This window comes from Hyaena hyaena, unplaced genomic scaffold (assembly GCF_003009895.1).
Source record: "Hyaena hyaena isolate Hyena2069 unplaced genomic scaffold, ASM300989v1 scaffold_297, whole genome shotgun sequence".
In the NCBI taxonomy this organism is placed as follows: domain Eukaryota; kingdom Metazoa; phylum Chordata; class Mammalia; order Carnivora; family Hyaenidae; genus Hyaena; species Hyaena hyaena.
In genome coordinates this window covers 1,261,993-1,288,239 of record NW_024080929.1, presented here as the reverse complement: position 1 = coordinate 1,288,239, position 26,247 = coordinate 1,261,993, and the positions used below count along the sequence as shown (strand labels likewise).

General features: G+C 41.7%; 1 protein-coding gene across 1 annotated transcript in view; it reads right to left on the bottom strand.

The window, feature by feature from the left end:
* The window catches only part of TRPC5 (transient receptor potential cation channel subfamily C member 5), a 142,066-nt gene that overhangs the window by 18,553 nt on the left and 97,266 nt on the right, over positions 1-26,247 (bottom strand). Inside the window, exon 6 of the mRNA XM_039247425.1 lies at positions 13,174-13,369. Within this exon, the coding sequence (XP_039103356.1) occupies positions 13,174-13,369 (196 nt within the window). The remainder of the gene's footprint in view (positions 1-13,173; positions 13,370-26,247) is intronic.

Genomic DNA, 26,247 nt, shown 5'->3' with positions numbered 1-26,247 from the left:
GTACAATACCTTCTTTAACTATGGGAAGATTCCAGATATGCCACATTTATTAAGAGCAGCTTAAAAAATTTATAATGTTTATTCATTTCTGAGAGACAAAGACAGAGTGTGAGTTGAGGAGGGGCAGAGAGAGAGGGAGACAGAGAATCTGAAGTAGGCTCCAGACTCTGAACTGTCAGCACAGAGCCCTATGCGGGGCTCAAACTCATGGACCCCATGATCATGACCTAAACTGAAGTCAGACGCTCAACTGACTGAGCCACTCAGGTGCCCCTTAAGAGCGTCTTTGAAGGGTGCTTGGATGGCTCAATCAGTTAAGCATCTGACTCTTTGTTTTACATTTTTAAAGTTTACTTATTTATTTTGAGAGATGAATAGAGAGCACACAAATGAGGGAGGGGCAGAGAGAGAGGGAGAGAGAGAAAATTCCAAGCAGGCTCTGCACTGTCAGATGCCGGACTTGATCCTACAAACCAGGAGATCATGACCTGAGTCAAAACCAAGAATTGGATGCCTAACCAACTGAGCCACCCAGGTGGCCCCCAAGTGTCAGATGGAGCCCCGTGTCATGCTCTATGCTGAGCCTGCTTGAGATTCTCTCTCTCTTTTTATCTCTTCTCCCTCCTTCTCAAAAAAAGGAGCAGCTTTGAGATGAATATATTTGTCATAAACCTTTTGTGATTAGCTCACAAATTTATAGGCCCAGGTACTTGTATATAAGTTCAAATACCCAAGGGAAATTGGGAAAGAGAACAGAGGAAAAAGCAAAATCCTGTGACAGAAAAAAGGAGCTTAAGAAAGAAAAACAATTACCTTTTCTCTTCATTTTTACCCTAGCTTTCTCTTTTAAACAAACACAGATTTGCTTTGACAGCTGATGTAATGTAAGTTTGCTGTCAGGCCTCAAGTCAAAGGCAGAGTAAGGCAGTGGGTTGTTACCTCTGATGCTCTTTCTGGGAATTTTGACTTCTGTGTTGTGTCTAAAGGACACATCCCGGCCCATGGTGTCTCACATGGAGCCGGGCTACAACACAGGGCTCTGGTGACCACAGGAAGAGCAAGGCCTTATTAGTATTAATAACTCAGAGCTCACTTTTAGTTTCTAGACCTCAAACTGCTCAGAAATTAAAGAACATTTGTATCATTTAGCTTTCCAGTCAACTGATTCCTGATGCCCCGAACACTAACAATGGGAATAAGCAGAAGCCAAGAGGAATCCCACTCCACAACAAGGAACTTTGGGCCAAGGACATTTGACTTATTCACAAAGATTATTTGTAGCCTGTGAAGAGATCATTCAGAGACCAGTCCATAGGAAGGCCAAGTCTTACACAAGGAACAATTCCTCCTGAGCCTCAGCTCAGAAATCTTTTGAAATGCAAACAGTCATTTTTATGGACACAGATTGTCCACTGATAGCTATTATTTCACAGATCTGCTGAAGCAACTTTGGCTTGGGGACTGTTGCACAGACTGATCCTTTGCAAAGCTGTTATGATGGCAACATTTTCCTTCAATGCCTCCAATCTCTCTCTCTCTCTCTCTCTCTCTTTTGGTGGTGGTGTTGGTGTCCCTTCCACAGTCTTCTTCAGTTATATTTCCCTCATGGTCTCTCTCACTCTCTTGGCCCCTATACAAACCTGATCTCAGTAAGGGACTGGACTCATTTACACGGAGTCACAAGTGAACTACTAACAGCTTAAAACATATTTGCATGATAACTGGGGACAGGTCTTAAGGTGAGGGATTTCTAGGTGCCCCTGGGAGGATGTCTGTGAATCCTCTGAGATTTTATGTTAAATTTTACCATTTCTGTTCATATGTGCATTTTTCTTGTCCATGTTTGACAGATTATCAAAGTAATCCATGGACCCAAAAAACGTTAAGGGCAATCTTAAGGTAAAGAAATGAAATATAAATAGTAAAATTTGAAATCGTGGGTCAATGACTGTAGACCCCATGAGAACAAGGACTGAATCTGTCTTCTTCACCTGTCACCCTATTGTATCCCTGGTGACAAGAATGTGGTGCAGTCCATTGTAGTGTCTCAATAAATATTTGTTAAATTTACTCATGTATCCATCCAAGAGATATTTACTGCTGGGGCCCTGGGTGGCTAAGTTGGTTAAGCGTCCAACTTCAGTTCATTTCATGATCTTGCAGTTCATGGGTTCAAGCCCCACATCAGGCTCTGTGCTGACAGCTCAGAGCCTGGAGCCTGCTTCGGATTCTGTGTCTCCCTCTCTCTCTGCCCCTCCCCTGCTCATGCTCTCTCTCTCAAAATAAATAAGCATTATTTTTTTAAAAAGAGATATTTATTGTTAAGTGAATGCATGAAAGAGTAGAGAACATCAGCTGGCATGTGCACAGAGGTATTCGTTGGGCATGAAGCCCTTCTTGTCACTTGCATCCTTGATCTTGTTTCCATTTGAGTACCTGAGATGGAGTCTCCATGACATTTACTGATGTTCCTGATGAACATCTAGGACAAGAAAATCTGGGATGCAGGCATCTGCACTGTTTGGTTGCCTTTAAAAAAATTTTTTTAAACATTTATTTTATTTTTGAGAGACAGAGTGTGAATAGGGGAGGGCAAAAAGAGAGGGATACACAGAATCCCGAAGCAGGCTTCAGGCCCAGAGCTGTCAGCACAGAGCCTGATGCGGGGCTCAAACTCACGAGCTGTGAGATCATGACCTGAACCAAAGTCGGCGCCCAACCGACTGAGTCACTCAGGCACCCCCAGTTGCCTTTTAGCACAGGGGAATGAAACCCACTTCCCTTCACTGTCTTCTTCCTATTCCGCCTGGCATCGTTGTCAGTGACGGAAATCATCGCATGGTAGCGGCAGGCATCAAAGGCTACCGGGTGCTGTTGGAAGCAGAGCTGTTGCTCAGCAGAGACCTGCCAAAGTATACCCTCAGCATTTTGAGGTGAAGAGCTTTCTCCTCAGCAGGTGCGGGCTCTCGGCCAACTTGCAGAGCCCAACCATAGGTGGGCCTTGAGGCAGAATGACCTAGGAATCCATTTCCGGGTTAGACCACCAGGGGAGGGGGAGGGGGGCGAAGACGCAGAGGTCTGAAGAGTCAGCCTTTGGTGCCCCCTGCAGTGTTAGTGGAGAGAAGGCTCCTCTCTCTTCCCCTGAAGCTGGAGGTGCATAGTCCGCTTCCTAGTGCGGATATACTTTTCAAGGGAGGCTTTCGGCAGGTAAGAGCTGGCTGGAAAGGAACAACTCTGAAAGGTCCCAAGGCTGAATGTATAAGTTGAATGAGGAATTCTTGTTCAAATGAGCGTGATAGAGCCGAACTTTTTTACCTTTTGTGGGAGTGTTACCTCAGGTGGGTTGTGTGATTTTTCAGTGAGGAGGCTGGGAGTATTAAAGGCAGAGCTAAGAAGAAACTGGAAGTTTGAGGTGCCCACAGGCACACTAAAGGAGAAGTAGAGAGAAAAGAGAGCTACTGTGTGTGAGTGTGCGTGTGTGTGTTGGGGGTGGGGGCAAGGAATCTCACCTCAGGGAAATGGAGGGCACTTAGTCTCTAGAACTAAGGAACGACTCCTCAGAGGATATCTCTATGGTTGGAACTCAGCGGATAGAGTCAGTGAACTAAGTGGAAGGATAAAGCTGAAGGAGACGGAGGTTGGGGGTGGGGTGGGTTTGGGGGGGGTATGTGTGAGGGTCTGGAAGATTGGAATGCAGGCAGGAAAGAGGTAGGTATAGTATTGTGATTATTTTGGATTAGACAGACCTGTCAATGCCCTTATTAAGAGTGTGCCCTTGGGGCGCCTGGGTGGCTCCATCGGTTAAGCATCGGCTCTGTGCTGACCGCTAGCTCAGAGCCTGGAGCCTGTTTCAGATTCTGTGTCTCCCTCTCTCTCTGACCCTCCCCTGCTCACGCTGTCTCTCTGTCTCTCTCAAAAATAAATAAATGTTAAAAAAGGAGTGACAGACTCTGAAACAGGCTCCAGGCTCTGAGCTGTCAGTCAGCACAGAGCCCGACGCGGGACTCGAACCCACGAACCGCGAGATCATGACCCAAGCGAAAGTCGGATGCTTAACCGACTAAGCCACCCAGGCGCCCCTATCCCAAACCATTCTTTGTTAAATATGTACAGAGAGAGAGAGAGAAAGAGAGAGAGAGAGCGTGAGCAGGGGAGGTTCAGAGAGAGAGGGGATCACAGACTCTGAAACAGGCTCTAGGCTCTGAGCTGGCAGTCAGCACAGAGCCCGACGCGGGGCTCGAACCCACGAACCGCGAGAACATGACCTAAGCGAAAGTCGGACGCTTAACCGACTAAGCCACCCAGGCGCCCCTGGGTAAGTCACTTTGATCTCTGTGCCTCAGTTTTCTCACCTATAAAATGGAATTAATAATAGTACCTGCCTCATGCATTTGTAAAAATTTAATGAGGAAATAAGTATGAAAATTGCTTTGTATAATGTCTGGTATATAGTAAGTGCTCAATAAATTGTAGTTATTATTTTTTAATGTTTATTTTTGAGAGAGAGAGTGCAAGCAGGGGAGGGGCGGGGGGGGGGCAGAGGATCCAAAGCGGGCTCCGTGCTGACAGCAGAGAGCCCTATGAGGGGCTCAAACTCAACCACAAGATCATGACCTGAGCCAAAGTTGCACGCTTAACCAAGTGCCCCGGTAGTTATTATTGATGGTAGTTATAATGATAATAGATTGGAAATGGTGCCTATAAGATTTAATAAAGATTGTTTATATGCTAGGTAGTCATTGCATTCTTATTACTGACTTCTCTAAGACTTAGGGGACTGAGAAAGAGCTCAGCTTGGGCCCAGAGGTGGAAGCAAAGGGCTTGTCAAAGGTAAGGTGCAGGTAAGGTAAGGCAGTTAGCCCAGGGTGTTGTGCTAAGCCAGGTAGACAGCAGTATGAAGGCTCAGAATGGGGATATGAGAAGCCACAAGAGCAGACCTCATCTTTTAAAATTATTTTTCTTTCTTTTTTTAGTTAAAATTATTTTTCTAAAGGTAGGCTCTGAACTTTTTCATCTAGCTCCTCTATGATTCCTCTATATGCTTCTTTTCATTGCTAGGGCATATGCCCTATTGGCACAGGGAGGACATCATTTTCACTTGAAGATGTTTTCATAGAAATAAAATAATAGGAGGCAGAAAAGAACAAGGCCAGCTTCTACACCCTTATTGCCTGCAATAAACACCAGGCCAATCCTTGCTGGTGTACAAACTATTTCCCTGCCAGAAATGAGATCTGAAAGCTATCCCCAGTTTTCTTCTGTCTTTTCAAATTTGACCTTCAAGTCTCAGCGCAATTTGTCCTTCCTAAGTCAACCTCAGAACCTCCTAATCAGATAGGTACTGATAGATTGGGGACACGGAAATCCTGCTAGGTCTTTGAAACATAGAAAATTTAATACAGGAATTAGTATGTCGATGATGGAAGAGATGAGAAGCCCAACTAGAGGACACTGAGGCAACTCAGAGATTAGCAATGACAGGAAGCCCTTCTTATCCCTAGACTCGGAGGGACAACTGGGAGAGGTGGTGAGTGGTGTTACCAGAGTCCAAGGATTGGGGCTATCTGGTGGGAACTAGAGCCAAGATGGGGATGTCTTGCAGAAGCTGGGGCCAACGAGGGAGGGAATGCCTGGTGGTAGTTGAAGGTGAGCCCCAGAGGAAATAAAGCTGCTGCTGCAGGTACCCCAAAAGTGAAATATCCTAGCTAGTCCCTTCTTCTTACTTTTGGGTTGGTCAAACCTACCAGAAGCCAAAGGGCAATGGACTGTGGGGAATATAGTTCCCTTGATACAGAGCAGAGCAGGAAATGGACAGAGAATGGATCTGAGAGTCAGAAGCAGATAAAAAACCTAATTATCATCGTTATTTTAGAGAGAGGTCCTCTGAGGCAGAAAGAGGTTAGGTTGCCCAAAACCACACTAAATGGCAGTCCAGGTTTCAAATCCAGGCAGTCTGACTACTCCTGTGCCCATGTCTCTTTTTTTTTTAATGTTTTTTTAACGTTTATTCATTTTTGGGAGATGGAGAGAGATAGGGCATGAGTGGGAGAGGTGCAGAGAGAGATGGAGATCCAGAATCTGAAGGAGGCTCCAGGCTCTGAGCTGTCAGCACAGAGCCCAGTGGCGGGGCTCAAACCCATGGACTGTGAGATCATGACCTGAGCTGAAGTTGGATGCTTAACTGACTGAGCCACCCAGGTGCCCCTGTAATCACTGCTATTATATACTCATGGTAATAATGCTATTGTTATTTTACTCATGTCAGACTTCTCCCTCTGAATTAGACTTTAAGCTCCCTAAAGGCAACAACTGTATCTTTACCTTTATATCATTTATAGCACCAAGCCCAGAAAATGTAGGTTGTTCATTTATATGGGATTATTAGCAGGTTTTCATAGGTTCCACATTACCCAAAGAGGGGGCACTATTAAAATGTCCTCTGTGGTTCTAAATATTTGCTTTCTTGTTAGTAAGACGTAGCAATCCTAGATCAGATTCCAGAGAATGGTTTGGTGAAAGAGAAAAAAAGCACAAGCTGCAATGAGAAAAATCAATATCTAGATTGCCTGAGGGTATCCCGAAGGAAAGAGACAGTTATTAAAATTTAAAATGGCTCTGCTCCAATGTCATGAAATTTCTACAGGTTGAATTGAGCAGCTCCTTCACCAGGAAAGAGGCTGTCCTATCCCTTAGACTTACTATAGTTTCCACAGTTTGGACTGTTTTATCGGACTGAGAGCTGGCAGGGCTTATGGTTTGTTCTGTTTTCTTATGAAGCAGTTCTTGAGAGCTAAGAGACAGATACAGGTATTTTAGATGAAGTGTCTGTGATTCCTATCCTAATGAAATCTTTAGTTACTGGAACTGCTAGGACAGGGAGATTGGTGGTTCAGAGTTGTGCTTCGTGGCCTGAAGGAAGGGTAGCAGTTCTGTGCATGAGTGTTGGGGTCAGACTACCTCAGTTCAAACCAGGCTGTACCACTCTTCAGCATATGATGTTATCAGTATCCTGGGGATAATATAGTATTATAATATAGTGCATTATCCTCATTTTTCTCCTACCCTCTCTGGTTGTCCTTTCTGAATCTCCTTGGGCAATCTATCCTCTTTCCAACCTCTACACGTTGGAGTGCCTCACTTTTGGACCTCTTCTCTTTTGTATCCACACTCACTCCCTTAGTGATCTCACCGAGTCCCCTGGCTTTAAATACTATGCACATGCTACTGACTCCCACATCTCTATCTCCAGCCTGGACCTCTCTGCTAGACCTGTAGACCATGGCCTACCGGACATCTCCACTCAAATGGCCAACAGGCATTTCCAAGTCCACATATCTAAAACTGAATTTTGGATCTCTGCCTTGCTCTTATGTCTACTCCTTTACTACTCTTCCCTATCTCAGTAAGGGAAAATTCCACTCTTCCAGGTACTCAGGCCCAGATCTTGGTGTCATCCTGGATTCCTCCCTTTTGCTCATCTTACATCTTACATCTGATCCATCAGAATTGGATCTAGTTTTGAAATACACCTAGAATCTGACCACTTCTCATCGTGTCCATCATGATCATCCTATTCAAAACCATCATCAGCTTTTTTTGGTTAATGCAATGATCTCACAATTGGTCTCTCTGTCTGCTGCTGCCCCACATCTGTCTTTTCTTTTCTTTTTTTTTTTTTAAAAAGTTTATTTATTTTGAGAGAGAGAGACAGAGCATAAGCAGGGGAGGGGCAGAGAGAGAGGGAGACACAGAATCTGAAGCAGGCTCCAGGCTCTCAGCTGTCAGCACAGAGCCTGATGCGGGGCTTGAACCTGTGAGCGAGATCATGACCTGAGCTGAAGTTGGATGCTCAACTGATTGAGCCACCCTGTGCCCCACTTCTGTGTTTTCTTAATCAGCATATTATTTTTAAAAAAAATTTACTTATTTTGAGGGAGAGAGAGAGAGAACAGACAGGGTGCAGAGTAGAAGCCAAAGTCTTTACAAAGGTCTCTCAGGAGCTATGCAACCTGTTGTTTACCTCATTACCTTGCTGACTTCTTTCTCTTACTTCTCATCTCCTACTTCTCTCTGATTTGTGTTTCCACTCTAGTCATAGAGGACTTCCCAAGGGCTGAAATCCGAGTGTCAGTGTGGCTGAGCTCTTATCTAGAGGCTCTGGAGAAGAATCTGCTTCCAAGTTCATTTATGTTGTTGGAATTCATTTCCTTGTGGTTGTAGGACTGAGGTCCCCACTTCCTTGCAGGCTGTCAGCCAGGGGCTACTCTCATTTCCTAGAGGCCACCTGCATTTCTTACCACGTTTCCTTCCATCGTCAAGCCAGCAATGGCACATCAAATCCTCCATATGTTTCAAATCTCTGACATCTTCTTTTGCTACCAGATGGTGAAAACTCTGCTTTTAAAGGCCTTATGTGATTAGATTAGGCCCATCTGGATAATCTTCCTGATTAGTAACCTTAATTACATCCATAAAATCTCTTTTGCCGTGTGGTGCAACATAATCACACATGTGCTACCTCATCATATTCACTGTCCTGACGATTAGGGCTGGAAATGTTAGGGGAGCATTTTAAGATTCTGTCTGCCACGATGATATTCATATTGTTTAAGAAACTGACCAATCAGAATGTATGCCAGCATTAGTACTGGAACAGAGGCATGGAAAATACCTGCTGTTTTAGGTGTTACCTTTTACTTGCTGGATTGTGAGGTGACCTGGGGAGCTTCCTAGAGGGAATAGCTGGAGTGGCAGCTATTTACCAACTGGTATGGAAATATTTCAATATTTGGACAACTGGGTGTTGTATCAGTGCATAGAAGTTGGTCATCTGCCTGGTTAGTGGGTTACAAATCATGGCGTATTTGTGTGTAAATTGTCGTCATCTTCTCTGTGCTTTGAAAGTCTGAGGTTGGTCCTGGATGGCTGTGGGCAGACGGGAAGACCACCTGCCCCCCTTGGCACTTCCGGGTGTGCATTGGTCACCCTCCAGCTGTGCTTACTGTCTTTGCAGTGCTGGAACTGTTTTTGATGAATGTCTTTATGGGCGTAGCTGTCTTAGGCAGTTGGGGAGTTCATCCATTATCTGAGCCTCCAGATGCTGCCTTCCCAAGGGAGGCAATCAATTCTATGTATTTGGGCTCTCCCCAAGCCTTGCAGCAGATGTGGCTCAGTGAGGCAAGGCCTATTTACTTACTCTCAGCTTTGGAGTGAGCACTCCACAGTAGCCAGCAAAAACCGAGGGTTCTTATTAACTTGCCAGATGAGGCTATACCACAACAGATCATTATAAGCCTCATGTTTTGTGAGGAGCAGTCCGAGGCAAAAGAGATGCCCCTTTTAGGTAAGTTGGAGGTAGAAATAGGGCCCAAGGTGGATGAATTTTGTGGGACTGATCTGTCTCTCCCACCTAATATTTTCACAAGGGTGAATTTGATTTAAATGGTATCAATGGCAGCTTAATGCAACTTGGAACATACGCATGAGGAATGGCAGTGACAAGGTGGGTGTGTTGAAAGAAGTATCATAGAGAGAAATAAGCAACTTGAGGGAGATAAAAGGATAAAGGGAGAAGAGTAAATCACTGTGCATCATAAACAAAAATAACGTGAAATATGGCCAGCCTCACCTGATGATGCTGGCTGGGACTACAGAGCACAGACCTGGAGTGATCCCGGCTTCCCCATATCTTGAAGCTGACTATTACTGTAGTGGAGCCTCCTCTGGCATAGAAATATGAATTTCTAAAGAGCCATATATATACTCCACCAGCAGCTCTGCATCCTACACAGAGCATTGAGAAAAGGCTCGACCCTTCAAGGGATTGCTATTACCTGACATTCCTGAGACCTGTCCTAGAATATACACTAAACATATTCCCAGTAAAATTTGTCAACAACTGAGTCTCTACTTAAACTGAGTCAGCCTGTTGAAACTTTTGAAGTAGGAGAGACTTGTCTTCAGTGGCTTCCTTTCCTGTAACATTTCCCCCATATCGGGGCTCTTCTAAAAACTGCATTCACTACTGAAGTGTAGATGTTGCAAGTGGAATCAAATCTACTTGCTGGTCTTTACCATTCAACCAGATCCAGATATTTTTGGGAATCAGGTTGCCCAGTGTCAGGAATCCACTACATCCAGGTCCAAATGATAAAGACACGTTACTGGAGGATCCCAAAGTAGCAGGTAGGATTCAGAATGGTTGGCCATGACTCCATACGTGTGAGATGATATAGGCCGTATTCAGGTCATCATCCAGCAAACCTTCATCCCTCTGCTCCTAGCTCTCTCCAAGCTAAGATATTTTCTTAAGGTACAACAGTAGGTGGCATTAAAACACAACTTGCTACCAGCAGGTGGTGACAAGAAAGCTGGAGTTGATTATTTCCACCCTTCCTAGCAAAATGTCACTGAGCTCAGTGGGAGATACCACAGCCCTGAATTAGGTGACAAGAAAATTTCTTCCTTTTCCACTGCCATTAGGAGCAATCAGCTACATGACACCCAGGGAGAAAATGACAAATGCCTCAGCATGAATATTGCCATCTTTGGCACGGGTAAAGGGATGCTAAGCATAGGGGCAGAAAAATACCCTCCCCTGAGTTTTTATGCCTGTCCCCCTTATACAGACAGATTTAGAGTGAGTATAGACATTCCAGAGTTCTTGATCTCGTTGGGTTTGAACCATGGAGAGAGAAAAGTATAACATTGAAGTATATGTCATTTCAAAAGTAGCAGATGGGCAGAATTTCAGAACTAGAAGGGACCTTGCAAGCTTAGCCTATTCATCTAGACATGCAGACTCACAGGATGCCAGAGCTGGCAGGGATATTAAAGACCACTGTATCAGACATACAGATGGCCAACAGGTGCATGAAAGGTCCTCCGCATCACTAATCATCAGGGAAATGTAAATCAAAACCACAAGGAACTATCATGTCACACCTGTTAGAATGGCTGTTATTAAAAAGATAAGAGGTAGCAAGTGTGGTGCAAATGTGAGGAAAAGGGAACCCTGGTGCACTGTTATTGCAGCCACAATGGAAAACAGTTACGGAGGGCTCTCAAAACAGTTAAAAAAATAGAAGTACCATATGCTCCAGCAATCCCTCTTCTGGGTATATATCCAAAGAAGATGCAACCACTATCTCAAAGAAATATCTGCACTCTCATGTTCACTGTTGCATTGTTCACAATAGAGAAGACATGGAAACAACCTGTCTGTGCATTGACAGACAAATGGATAAAGAAAATATGGTATGTGTGTGTATAATTAGAAATATTATATATATGTATATATATAATGATATTATTATTCATCTGTGAGAAAAAAGGAATCCTGGATGAATGAAACTGGAGGGCGTTATGCTAAGACAAAAGTCAGAGAGAAAAAGACCAGTAGTGTCTCATCTCAGTTGTACGTGGAATCTAAAAAAGTCAGACTCATAGAGACAGAGAGTAGAGTTGTGGCTTCTAGGGGTTGAGGGTTGGAGGAAACGGGGAATGTTGGTCAAAGGGTACAAATTTATAGTTATAAATTGAATAAATTCTGGGGATGTAATGTACAGCATGGTGGCTATAGTTTGCAACATTATATACATGAAAGTTGCTAAGAAAGTTGCTATCTTAAATGTTCTCACCAAAAAAGGTAATTTATATGAGGTGATGGATGTGTTAACTAACCTTATCATGATAAACATGTTGCAATATGTATGTGTATCACATCATTGCATTGTACACCTTAAACTTACACAATACTATATGCCACTTATATCTCAATAAAAGCCGTCCATTTCAACCCTTTCACTTTTTGAATGAAGCAACTGAGGCCCAAAAAGAGAAAGTAGGTTACACAAGGTCATAGGGTATTCTAGTCCCTGGTCTACTAACTTTTAAGATATTTTTTTCAGTATACACCCCCACTTAAGCACCTAAGATCTAAGCCATCTTAGTGGGTACATTTATGTTCTGGTTTTTTAAACTGTCCAGTGAAAGAAATTCTACAAACCCAACTAGAGATTATATCTCATTGTTATTCATGGTTAGGAAATTTGTCCAAATAGATAACTCAAGAGCCTCCTGCTGCAATATAAACTCATTCTTCTTTGGTCTGTCCTTAATCAAAATGGATCAGGATGGTCACTATTACCAGTAATATTTATGAAATATGGACAATATGTGTGTATATATGTACATATATCTATATGTACACATATTTATATAACCAATAATTTAAGCTTCTTTTCTGTAGGCTAAAAGATTCCTCAGTAGCAGACCAAATCTGAGAAATAGCATGTATGAAGGAAGACAAGAGTCAGGTCTTTCCATTTGTCTTCTGTGCTATAACAAAAGCTTTCAGCAACAGATAGACCCATGGAGGTGATCTAGCATCTTAATATGAACTAAACATCCAAATTCAGTGATACCCAAACAAACAGGACCTCAGATAGCCAGAGTTCCTCTGCTAACACTGTATTTCTAAATATGATAGGCAGATTATAAGAAAATAAGCTAAGGTTAGATATTTTCTATGACATCAAAAATCAGGTCAGGGCCTGGACTGATCCCGTATCCTATACCTTCACCATTTGTAGTTTAGAGTAATATTGCTGATCCAAATGGTAACATGATGGTCAAAAAGCATTCAGTGATAGACTCTACTTAAGCATATCTTACCATGGAGAGCAATTACTCATATATTCTTGATCAAAAAATACTTATTCTCTGAGAATGTCGTCTTTGGCAATGAAATGCTCAGTTTTGTGAAGGACATGCTTACAGTGAAGAGGGAGATAAGACCCTCCTGCCTAGAGAACCAGTTAGCTCAATCATCCTTAAAAATCAGTGGGGCAACAAGTTATTGCCAAAGTGTGCTCATACCTCCCGAGCTTTCCTTTGTAAGGCAAGAAAATGGATTCAGAATTTTAAACATATTTTTAACAGGCTACCAGAAAGTCTTATTAACTAGAACATCCTCTTCTAAATTACTGAGATTCAATAGACTGAGTCCAAACTGAGTTGCTTTAGAAAGAAATAATTTACTCTAACAACTGAGAAGAATAATGTAAAATACTTGAGGCAGACAGACCGCTTCATCAAGCTTCCATTGGGCTCCATGCCAACGTGATCACTCCTTGAAATCAAGCAATCACCCTTGTAAAGCAAACTACTCACGGCAATAAGCTGGTAGGAGTTGTTCATCATGGCAATCAGCATGTTCAGCAGTACTACCAGGGAGATGACGTTGTATGTTCCAAACATGGTAGCTCCCACAAACTCTGTGAACTCGTGTCTCGCTTTCACATTGGTGACGTAGAGATTTAGAAGGCCAAATACAGACCAGAAGAGTGACTGAAGGGTTTCAAACAGCCTAAAAGAGGTCAAAGAGCAGGTTAGTTAATTCTCTAGGAAGAGCAAGAAAAAGAGACAGAAAATGTGATCTGCTTAATAAGGGACTTGCCAGATTTATGTCCCAACAGGTAGACTGATGATCTCACATATTTCGGTCTCTTTCCCCACACAGACCAATCAGGTGTGTTTATTTGTTTGTTACCACTTCTATGTCTTATGCTTTCCTCTTACACCTGGAATATCATCTCTCTTTTTTCAGTCTATGCTGAGTCTATACTATTCTAAGACTTATTCAAGGGCTGCTTCCTTCGCCAGACTTTCTCTTTCATGTTGAGACCACGTGACTTATCACCTTTCTAATTACACAAAGACCCTCGATGAGTAGTTGAGAATATGATGTTTGGGTTAAATTGTTCTAGGTTAAAGTTTCAGCTCTGTCATTTGCTAGCTGAGTGAATGTGAACAAGTTACCATTTCTGATACTTCTTTTGTGGTTTTCACAGGGCCCCCCATGGTGCTAAGCTCAGTGATGGAGCTCAAGGATCCTTGAATCAAAACTTTGTGTAGATTGTTTTAAATTATTCTTTAATGTTTATTTATTTTTGGGAGAGAGAGACAGAGTGCAAGCCAGGGTGGGCAGAGAGCAAGGGTATACACAGAATCCGAAGCAGGCTCCAGGCTCTGAGCTGTGAGCACAGAGCCCAATGCGGGCTCGAACCCATGAACAGTGAGAGATCATGACCTGAGCTGAAGTCAGACACTTAACTAACTTAGCCACCCAGGTGCCCCTGTGTAGATTGCTTTAAATGATATATTACTTGACAATTACTAAGACCTTACTATACATAAACATGTGAGGCACTTCCCATATATGATCATTATAATCCTTATAAAATCTTTATTGTTACTGCTGAGGAAAGAGATTCAGAGGTCCTTCAAGTGCTGAGCCAGAATTCAAATCCAATTCCATCTCACCTCCCCAAACTACTACATTATTTAATATTAGATGGCTTCACAAATTATTGTTTCTTTTTGTAGTCTCCACCTCCAATTATGTAACTCTGCAATATGTTTTCAGTGTCTAGGGTTTCTCTGGTTTCATATTCAGAAATTTGTGCATATAGCAATAAAAGGCAACCAGCTCTGGGTGACACAAATCAACCATTTTTGAAGCACATGGATGAGGTGCAGAACATAAGAAATGCTACTTTAAGATTAGATGTCCTGTTTCAATTGCTCAAAATATGTTGTTTTTAGAGTGCAATGTATTTTGAGAGGCTTAGAGATTCATTCTTGGGTTCATGGGGTGGGGAATATTTTAAAGATTCCTTCTCTCTGGGCCTGATCTTCCCCCATATCTTTGCAGGACTGTCTCTTTATCATCATTGGAGTCTCAGCTCAAATGCCACTTCCTCAGAGGACCTTCCATTGGTCACTCTACCAAAAGCAGCTCAACTAGTTTTTTTTTTTCCTATCTTACTGTCTTGTTTTATTTTCTGTGTAGCATTTCAAACTTCCTAAAATTATAGGAAATATTTTTTGTTTAAATGTTTATTTTCTGTCCATCCCCACTAGAATGTCAGCTCTGTGAGGGCTGATATGTACAACTATGATGTACCTGGCACATGATAGTGACTCAATAATACTTGCAGAATAATTGAGTGAACACTTATTAACTATTACTACTACTGTTATCAAGAGATTAGAATCTAGGAGACTCCAGGTCCATTGACAATTGCATGGTCAGTGGGCTGCACAATGCGTTAGTCATTTTGATGAAGGCTGTGCTCTGTCTGCCCCGGCCTGACTCTCATGGAGCCTCCTTCACAGAGCCCATGCCTGGGAAACATGCACATGGTTCTTTTCAACCTGTTAAATGGCTCTTCTCTTATCTTCATAGGTAACGTCCATGATTCTTCCAGTAGCATACTGCTTGTGAGCTAGCCTTGAAGGAAGAAATATGCTTTTTGCTTGATGATACTAAGGGCCAGTTGATGAAGCATTTGAGACTCAAAAGTAATCTGAGAGTGTGGAATTCAGGGGCCAGAGCACAAGAACCAGAATATGGCACGTCAGACTTCTCACAAGATCTTAATTTCCAAGAGAGTTGAAAGGTCAGGCCAGGCAATGCAGTTCATTACAGAGCCAGGCAAAGGGTCAAAAAAGGGAAAGATATGGGGCTCAGGAGTCTGGTTATACTAAGAGGGCACAACCTGGACATGGCAGGATCCATTTGAAATCAGGGCAGGTGGGAGGCCAGCAATGGCCCAAGCAGGTAGCCAGTAACCGAAGCCAGGGCAAGCATATCATTCATATGTTGGCTGGGTCTTACTTCATTGGTTGTTTCTCCAGAATGGATGGCATTATATTCCTTTATCCCCATCCCATTAACAATTAAAATTGCAATGGTTAACATTTAAGTGTAGAGCTTACTACTAGCTGTTCCAATGATTGATACAAAGATTCCCTAAAAGTGAAAGTTCAAGCATTTAAAATCTTCCCACACCTATGGTGATATTCTAGTCAGGGAGATCCTATATGTACAATTGTACAAGAGAGAAAAATAAAGGTGAAAATATTATTCCTCAGTTTTGGTACTTCATACTAAGAATGCCTTCGACATGGGGCACAAAATGGCACAATAGGAGAAGCTGGTTTGTTGAAGGGCATGCCCAGGTTAAATGGGTGACTGATGTATGAGGTAGATAAGGGTGTTCTATTGATACATTTGTAGAAAGCCCTATGGCTTTTAGACTCAGTTGAATTCACTGGGAAAGAGCCACTACCTAGGGAGGTGGGTATTACTTGGTGGCTAGGTCTATAATAAAATCATCACAGGGATGGGAAGACTTGTTGACTAAACCCCAGAATCTTTTTTTAAAATTTTTTTAATTTTTCAAATGTTTCTGAAAATTTTGAATTGCCTGGTCAAACATTAGTTTACAGCCACAATACTAAAATTGCATTTACAACTCAAGTTTGGTCACATTTAATGCTAGATATTGTGAAGCTAATATTTGGACATATTCTCTTGTTAAACATGAACAAAAAGAGATGCCTTATTATTTTTGAATTAATTGACCACATTATTTAGAATCAGTTTAGATTAACATAAAAATTGAGCAGACAATGGAAAAAGATTCCATATCACCCTATGCCCTGACACAGTTACTAAAATACTACATCAGTGTGGTACATTTGTCACAAATAACAAACTAGTGTAGAGATATTATTATTCACTGAAGTCCACATTTATTCTAATGTATGCTCTGTGTTGTGCAGTAGCATGGGTTTTGATAAATGCTTAAGGTCATGCATCCACCAGGCACAGAGTAGTTTCACTGCCTTAAAACTCCTGTGTTTCACCTATTAATGCCTTTGCACTTTCTCTGGAAATCCTGGTAAACGTTGACCATTTTTTGCCATCTCTATAGTTTTCTTTTTTCCAGAATTAAACCCCAGAATCTTAATACCAAAGGAACATATTTTTGATTTTAAAGGATATGATTTTAAAGAAAATAATCCATTTAAATAAAAATGCTAAATAAAGCAAAGAGTAAACACACATATGGAAGTTGTAGCTAAAGGAGGGGCACAAAGTGAGGATATAAAGATTCAAGGAGACTTGATATTAAATGTATGGAAGACAAATCCATCCCAGCTGGTTAAGGGGAAACTTGAACATGTTGAGAGCCATCCACAAATAGATCACAAAGCTAAGAGGACCACAGTAGAATAAAGATGGGAACTGCAGTCTTCTGGACACTTTCTGAAAGTCTCATTTTTGAAATGGGGAGTTTATATTTTAAAAAGTAGAAGGACCATGGAGAGGGTTTACCTCTCTGGACTTAATTCAGACCAGTGAAGGACTGGAGTTTCTCCTGCAGTTTCCTAGACTTGCAACTTTTTAGTCCATCATGCATTTAACAAGCTTCTATCTCTAGATGGAATGTTCCTGCCATGCTCCCAACTTCTAGCTTCCACTTTCATCCTGTCTCCTTCTTTGCCTAACTCTTGTTTGTTCTGCCCTGACTCCTTCCCTACAAGATTGGGTTAGATGCTCCTCTTTTGTTCTCCCACAGCACCTAAGCCTGATTATACAAAAACATATATCACATTTTAGACACAGTAGAGGGGAGTAGTTAAAGCAGACTTTAGACTCCTCCCCTTATTAACTATTTGACTTTGCAGAAGTTAAATAACCTCTTTATTTTTTTTAAAATTTTAATGTTTATTTTTGAGAGAGAGAAAGAGACAGAGTGCTTGTGGGAGAGGGCAGAGAGAGAAGGAGACACAGAATCTGAACCAGGTTTCAGGCTCTGAACCCGTGAGATCATGACCTGAGCCGAAGTCTGGCACTCAACCGACTGAGCCACCCAGGCACTCCTAAATAACCTCTTTAAACTTCAAGTTTCCTCATCTCTAAAATGGTTTATTGGTAGAATAAATACTAATTGCTAACATTTATTGTGCTCTTATTAAGTGCCAGGCACTGTGCTAAGTGCTTTGCATGTCTTATATTGATTCTTAGAATAACCCTGTGAGGTAGCTACTATTCTTTTATTTTTTTCAAATAGGAAACTAAAGCACAGTGGTCACACTAGTAGGAAGTGGCAAAGGTAGGATTTGCACCAGGCTCTTCTGACTCTTAACCACCATTCTCTATTACATAAGATAACTGCATGTGATGCACTTGGCACAGTGTTTGGCAGAAGCATTAAAAATGGCGCTTATTCTAATTGTTTGCTCATATTCTCCATTGTTTCTTAAGAATAAGGGTGTCATCTTAGTATCCTCATTGGCTGGCATGTAGCAGTTGCTGAATACACGTTTGTTGAATAAATCTGTTAAAGATGATAGGAGAAGCACACAACTAAGGAAAGTGCAGATAATTGGTACCATCCTGTGATAAGAGTGGCAGGAAGACTATGAACTTAAAATAGGAGACAATCAATAACAACCTTTCAAATTTGGCCAGAGTCTTTGAAGAGCCTTTGATGGGGGCTGAGTTCATATCCATGCAAATAAGATGGGATAATAAGGGCTGAATGGTAGGTAAAGAAATTACCACTGATTAAATTGAAATAGCCACAAATGAATGAAGTTGGTCTACAAGGAGATTCCAAGTGATCTGCCAGGTTGTGACTCTGTCCTCTTGCTTTGCTTTTATTCATGACTATTGCAAATTTACACAACACATTTTATATAACTTTACAAAACCAGTCTTCTACCTGCACCCCTGGATAAAAGCACAGACTACAACTTGTATGCCTGGATTGAAATCCTAACTCTGCCACTTACCATCTATGTGACTGCAGACAGCCTGTCTAACTACTTTGCATCCTAAATTCTCTATCTGTAAAATGGGCAATAATAATAGTGCCTACCTCATAGCATGGTTGTAAGGATTACATGAGTTAATTCATGTAAAGCTCATTCTTTACTAGTGCGTGGACCTAGCACTCAGTATATATTATTTTTATGACTATTGTTAGCCTATACGCCTCTTTCTTGTCTTTATAGATTGTCATTCATTTCCATACCTAGTTGTACATACTTGTATTTATAGTTTGTATAATTTTTGTGCTTTTAAAAACTACACATTTGGGGTGTGGCACTTCTGGTGGATATATAGAGTCTTTACGTGTATTGTTTTAGTAGCTGCCCATTTTCCACCCAGAAGATATCAAGCTTGTCTGACATTTTAATTGATGCTTTGGCTAAGAAAAGATGGCAAGTTTCTAAGATCTTCAGATGACACAAGACTGGGAAGGATAGCTAACGGATGGGATGACAGGATCAAGATTCAGAAAGGTTTCAACAGCATGGAGCAATGGGCTGGAACTAACAAGATGAAGTTTAATAGGGATCAATGTAGAGCTTTGCTCTTGGGCCAAGTGCCCAAATTCAGGATGAGGGATGTAGGAGAAATGCCAAGGATTTTCTCTGACAGCAAGCTAAAAATGGATCAGCAGAGTGACACTGTGCTAAGTGCTTTGCATGTATTGTAATATTTGATTCTTATGTACTTCAGTATAGCCAGATACTTCAGCCATATGAGGGGACAGTGCCAAAGTCAGTCTTCTAGAATGGAGAATAAGATAGGCATATTGAACATCATTATGTCTTAGGCCTCTGTGGTAGGTGCAAGGCTTACTAAAGTGGGGAGTCTGGTGGGTGAAAGAGACAACAAATGACTAACACACAACAGGTTATATTGTCATGGAGATGTGCTTAGAATGTCATGGGGAACAAACACAGAAGGAGCCTGTAAATGAGAGTGGGGTTGGAATGGGTAAGAAGAGACTTAAAAGAGTAGGTAATTTTTCAGCAGAGGCTTGAAAAATAGATGAGTTTTCCAGGCCGGCCAGGTGGGAATGGGCATTTCAGGAAGGCCCATGGAATGGCGTAGACATGCAAAGACCCACAGGGCCAAGACACTCTCCTATAATTGGGAAGAACAGGATTTTGACTATGGGGAGGACAAGTGAGAGGCTGGAGAGGTGGGGTCCAGATTACCAAGGCCCTGTGAGCTGTGGTAAAGAGGTGGATTTTACACTCGAGAAGATTTCAATACCTGGCAGGCATGAAGGTGGGTGGTGGCAAGATGAGACTGATGTTTAGAAAGAAACTTCTGTGAGGCAGGTGCAAAGTTGTTTGGAGGAGAGAGAAGACTGGAGGCAGGGAGACCAGTGCTGTGTGTGTGTATGTGTGTGTGTATATATAAAGGATGAATTCAAGAGATATTTAGGAAGTATGACAGATTGGGCTGAGTGAGAGCCTGGATGTATTGTGTGAGGAAGACGTTAAGTCATAGATGATTCCTAGGATTCTGGCTGGTGTCATTTAATAAGATGAGGGATCGACGGGGAAATAGGTTTGGGGTAAGGATGTGGAGATAACAGAATTTAGTTGTGGACATTTGGTGTTTGTGAGGCCTGTGACACAGCCATGTGTGTGCGCAGAAGGCATCTGGCATTGAGTGCTGGAACCTCGGAAGGAGACATACCTGCAAGTTAGCTCCTGCCACTTGTACCCTTTTTGTCTCACAAGTCCCATGTCTTCAGAATAATGATGCCTTCCCAATCACTACTCTCAACAGTAAATGAAGGCTAGGTGTTCCCAAGATGGAATACTAGACTTTAACTGCCATTAGTCTTGTCATATATTTCTCAGCAAGAACAACGAGGTCCTCTTGAACTGTGTTCCCTGGGAAAAATATCTGTTCTTTTTCTTTTTAAGCCAAAGAATAAATAGCAAAGGCATCTTTGGAGAATCAGAAGGAAAAGGATGACAGTAAGCTTATGGCATAGTTTATGTCAGGTATATAAATGAGCTCACTTTCTCTTTCTCTAAATGTTGAGTTTTTCTCTACACTGACCAAGTAGTGTGTATTTTAGTGGGTATTATAAATACCTGAGTTGCGGTATTTAAAAGAAAACATAAAGCTGAGTCAGACCTATATAGAGGAAACAAATTGACACCTAGAGGAAAAGTTGAAGTAACATTACTGCTGATTTGGCCCCAGCATGACAATGCTTCTTCATACCTGATGCCCCAAGGAATAATTTTTGTGTATACCAGACACCCATTCTTGTCAATTGTCCCTGCTGGGCAAGTGATGGGAGCAAAATGTCAGTTGGCAACAGGGGTGTTAATAATGACTACAAACTTGCAAGAAAGCATTTCATAAACTTCTTCAGCAGAGTTCACATGAAAGGGTAATTGGCAGGGGCCCTGGCCTTCTGGAAGCCACCTTGCATCCAGGTGTTCAATCCTGTTGAACACTTTGATGTGAACAAATGCAGTCTCCTGGTGTTCAAGCTCCTACAGAATTGCTCTTTATAGTGAAAGCAGGTTGATGTGAGTTCTGCCTCTAGAGTAATACAGGAGAGGAAGCAAGTCCTAGTCAAGAGCCATTAGCAAGGTGACCAGTTGTTATTATACACTCCTGGTTGGCTTAACCAAAACAGCACCATCTCCTCGTCAACCCATTTTGGCCTCTTCCCTTTGACATGAATCTGATTTCCCTATCGAAGATTTTTTCCCCAAGTTGTGGGGAGAGGGTCAGGGAGTGTGGCCTATTGGAGGTGAGTGGGTGGGTGCTATAAAAGGGGCAATAGAGTGAGCCAACATTTTTCAAACTCTGTTCATTGGTACATCATCCTGGCCAATGTATTTGGGGAAATTTCTCCCTACATTGTGGATTCACAATGAAATGTCTCTGAGAAGACCTGCAGTGAAGAAACCTTTTAAAGTTTGTGCTAGCATTTCCAAGGCTCATTGGATCATAGATCCTTTTTTTTTTTTTCAAATCTCTGGTATGTTAATATCCCTGTGAACTATGTTTTTTTTGTAACTGATTTTAGGAAATGCTGCTAGAAACAAATAATAGGGCTAGGCTATACAGCATTGTTTTTCTCCCCTCTCTATTGATGCAATCTTGGGAGTGAGAAGAAACTCTTTTTACCACCTTGCCTTTGTTATTGAGCACATTTCTAGAATGTCTGCATTCACTGAACTACCTTAGTTTATAGGGCTAAAGGGAAAAATGTATCTTACTTTAATGACTAAAAACATCTCTTGACCTTGGGGTCATCATGGTGAATACCAGTGATGGTGAGTGGCACTTTCCAGAACTGAGATGGACAAGTTATAGGACACTGAGTCTTGGATAAGCTCACAACCTCTCCTGAAACCTAACAAATTTCCTGTCATGTGCCTATTTTCTTCTTGTCTGTTTCACCTAACAATGATCTGTCAGGAAATAAAAGCCATTCTGGAGGTTTGAAGGTCCTAAACAAATAGATGTTGAGTTTATAAAGAAAAGGTACAGGAATTCCATGTGTCTGGTGGCAGTGGACTTGTGGACAATATCATGAGCTGTCTCCTGTGTCCCAAGTGGGAAAGGGAGACATTTCTGATCAGTGCTCGGTGCCCTGTGGCCCACCTGAAACCTTAAATTAACCCCAGAAGGTGAATTGATTCTAATTTTGCCCCCAGCCTGTTCCCCTTTCTAGCTTGTTTCTGTGAAAGGGGTGCAGTTGTCACTGGAAGGTGCACAGAGGCTTTTACTGTAAGTCCAGTCTATGCTCTCCTTGGGCTATGGCACAGAGAATTTGTCCCTGCCAGCATTTCAGCTTTTATTCCTCACTGTTGGCCTCAGGCAATCTTACTGGTTCTTATGAAGCATGCCCAATTAATATTGCTTGAAGAGTGGATTTACATGCCTTCTCTCTTACAATACTAGGTAGGAGAAACACTCCCCAGTCAGATATAATGTCCATCCCCACAATATAATCGGAAAAAAGGGATGTAACCACTTTGCATAAAGCCTGTTCAACCATACCCATTCTACAAACTTTTACCTTAATTCCATCAACTCTTATGTTCTTACCTCTAGTGTCTATTAGGATTTCATTGACAGGCTTTGGTTTTATCATACTAGGTAGTGGAAGTTTTCCCCAGCCAGACATAGTGTCCATTCCCATAAAAATATTTAGGTAAAGGAGACACAATGTTTTTACATAAAGCTTGCTCAAACATTCCATCTTTCATGATCCTTACATTTTTATTTTTTAAATTTCTTTTTAAATAAGCTCTATGTAGGGCTTGAACTCATAACTGTGATCAAAAGTCATGAGCTCTACCGACTGAGCCAGCCTGGTGCCCCTACCCTTACATTTTTATATTGTCTCAATCTATTGTAGCCTGAGTCAGGGCTTCATCAATGGGTTTGGTACCACCATTAGGATTTCTGTATTAATGAGTCCTGGAAACTCCCCTTTTCCACCCTCTGACCATTTTCCCCACTCTTGAGCCAAGGGACCCTGGTCCTTTCATCAATATTTAGCTTGATTAATCTGCCCAAACACAGCCCCAAATGAGTAGTGGTCAGGTTTCTCATTGTAATTTTTGCCTGCTGGCTTTTTAAAGTTCTCCAAACTGGGATAAACAGAGTAGACTTATTTGGGGCCCTTTAATTTTGGAGGACCATCACAGAGTTCCTTTGGCCCTCCCAGCCTTTGATAGTGCTGTATTAACATCTTTAACCCTATCAATATCTTTTTTATTTATCTCATTTCTTAATAACCATCTAAGGATTTCCATCCTGTGGTATGAGTCCTGTGACTCCTCTGTTTCTTCTTTTGTTCCTATCAATATTTGCTTTATTCACCTCATTCCTTAATAACTGTTTAAAAGCTTCCACTTTTGTGGTCTCTTCCTATTCTCTTGTTAATTAACCTAATGTTTTTATTAAGACCCCTGAGGGAAAGCTGGGACCATAAATTGGCGAAGGCTTCCCAGACTGTTTTTTGGTTTTACAGCAGTTGAGGTTATATGTGGTGCCCATGTGAAAGAGATCCCTTAACCACAGCATTTACCATGACCTGGGTAATGAGCATATATATTCAGTAGGCAAATATCTCAGTCATCTTAAAGCCAGTTCCATGTAGTTGCATATGAAACATGTTAGCGGCTTCATCTGGGGTATTCCACTTGGCATTCATAGGGGGGAGACGAGAAGTCTCCATCTCAGGGTAAACAGACCCTACAGTGACTTTTATCCAGTTAACCAGTCTGGTTGTTCCCTTAGGAATAACTTCCTGTGTATCTGGATCACATATGGCCATCTGTGATGGTTCAGTCGCAAACTGTGGGTCCTGTATCAACCCAAACATGCCCTTCCACTCCACAGTTTTAAAAACCAAAGGCACAGCTCCTAAATTCTCATAATCTATTTTAGCAAAGATTCTTCAGGAGGAAGTTGATGGTACTGATTTACAAAATGAAAAAATTCCTTCACACTATACTCTCTGGTTTCAATAGTTTCTTGATTTTGCCCTCCCCCACATTGACTACCTTCTCGGTGACCAGAGTTCTTTCTTATATGGAACTTCTATTGTCCCTGTACAATTTTTATCTGGCTTTGAGGCTAGTGGCCCAAACTCAGATGGATCCAAATCTGAGCTTCCTTTAGCATCGAGGCCCAAACCAGTACTTTTCTTTTACTTTCATTTTAGTTATTATGGATAATAACTGAGGAATTGTATATTTAGTATAGTTCTTATTATTTCACATGCTCTTATATATCCAATGAGCTAACTCCTTCTTAAGAGTTTGGTTTACTACTGAAGTGGTTTAGAGCAAGTCTCCCCAAAGTATGCCATTTTGGCATGTGAGCTATTTTGAGCTGAAGGCAAAATAGGCAAAATAGCCCCAGAGGGCTCAAGAGAAACTTTTGCCCCTCTTTTAACTATATAGAAAAATTTTAATTGGAATTTTTTCCCAAAATGAGAGTTTTTACCAGAGATAAATTTCATCTGAGTGATCCTTCTGTATGGCAGGGCAAACACCTAATTGCCAAGTATCTGGTCTTCTTACTGTCCTGTGAATCACCCTTTGGAACCTCAGAGCTCTATCCCATTCCTTAGCTCAGGAAGGCATATATACTTCATTTTACCTTTCTGTCTTTGAACCTCTCATGTATGTGGGGTTTCTGTACATACAAAATTAAATTTGATTTTCTCCTGGGAATCTATCTCATGTCAATTTAATTCTTAGACCAGCCAGAAGAACCTTTGGAGGGTAAAAGAAAAAAAATTCATCCCCAACACTATCATTTCTAAATTCCATTGCTAACTTTTACCTTTAGTAACTGATCGCAGTACAGCTAAAGTTTCACACTGTGGGTGACTAGGTAGCCATCCAGTGATCAAAGGCTCATCATCCCCTGCCCTTTTATCCTTTCTTTTCCCAAGTCACAGGTTTCCATGATTCAGGGCTCTTTTTAGCAAATCCCATTTCTCTGATGTCAACTAAGTGCTTCTGAACCCAATGTGTGGGTGTGGGGAGAATTCTCCATCACCAGCTGAGTGTCCTATAATTCAACCCATTTCTGACATTACTGGGAGATAATCTTAGATTCTACAAATTAAGGGCTCAGTCCCACAAGGCTAAGCCCTTCCCCCCACGTTAAATGTCAGTTGCAAATTCAGGTTGTTAACTGTGCTTCTGACTGATCAGTTATAGATACGGGGCTCCCACAACCTCCTTTTTGGGTTCAATTAATTTGCTAGAGTGGTTTACAGAACCCAAACATTTCAATTACTAGATTATTGGCTTATTATAAAAGGATATAACTCAGGAACAGCCAGATGGAAGAGATGCATATAGAAGAACAAAGTGTGGGTATAGGGTGCAGAGCTTCCATGCCCTCTCCAGGCACCATTGTCCCCACGTCTCCATGTGGTCACCAACCTGGGAGCTCTCCAAAACCTGTCCTTTTAGGTTTTGGGAGGAGGCTTCATTACCTAGTCATGATTGATTAAGCTCATTGGCCACTGATGACTGAATTCAATCTTCAGCTCTTCTCCCTTCCCTGGTGGTTGAGGGGTGGGACCAAATGTGTCAACCCTCTAGTTACATGGTTGATTCCCTGGGCAACCAACCTCCATCCTTAGGTGGGGTCAAAAATCACCTCCTTAACACAACAAAAGACACCATTGTCCTCACTCTCAGCCCTTAGGAAGTTCCGAGGCTTTTAGGAGCTCTATGCCAGGAATAAGAAGGCCAAATACACATTTCTTATTATAAATCATAATATCCCAGGAAGCATTAAGATATTTCTGCATCCTTCTTTTTTCTTTGTTCTTGATTCAGAATAGTTAAGTTAGCTTTGGTAATCACTTGTTCAGAGGAATAGCCTTACTCTTTCATTTCCTTGGTTAGTGATGCTTTTTTGAATGAGGAATTATTTACTTCCTTCCCATCAATTCCTTTAAAAATATGAGATGCTACCAAAATAATTCAGAACTAACTCTTGAGATGAGTTCCTGGGAGCCCATGTGTGTGTTTGTCTCTTTCCTCCCTCACCTAACTGCTTCCTCTCCTAGT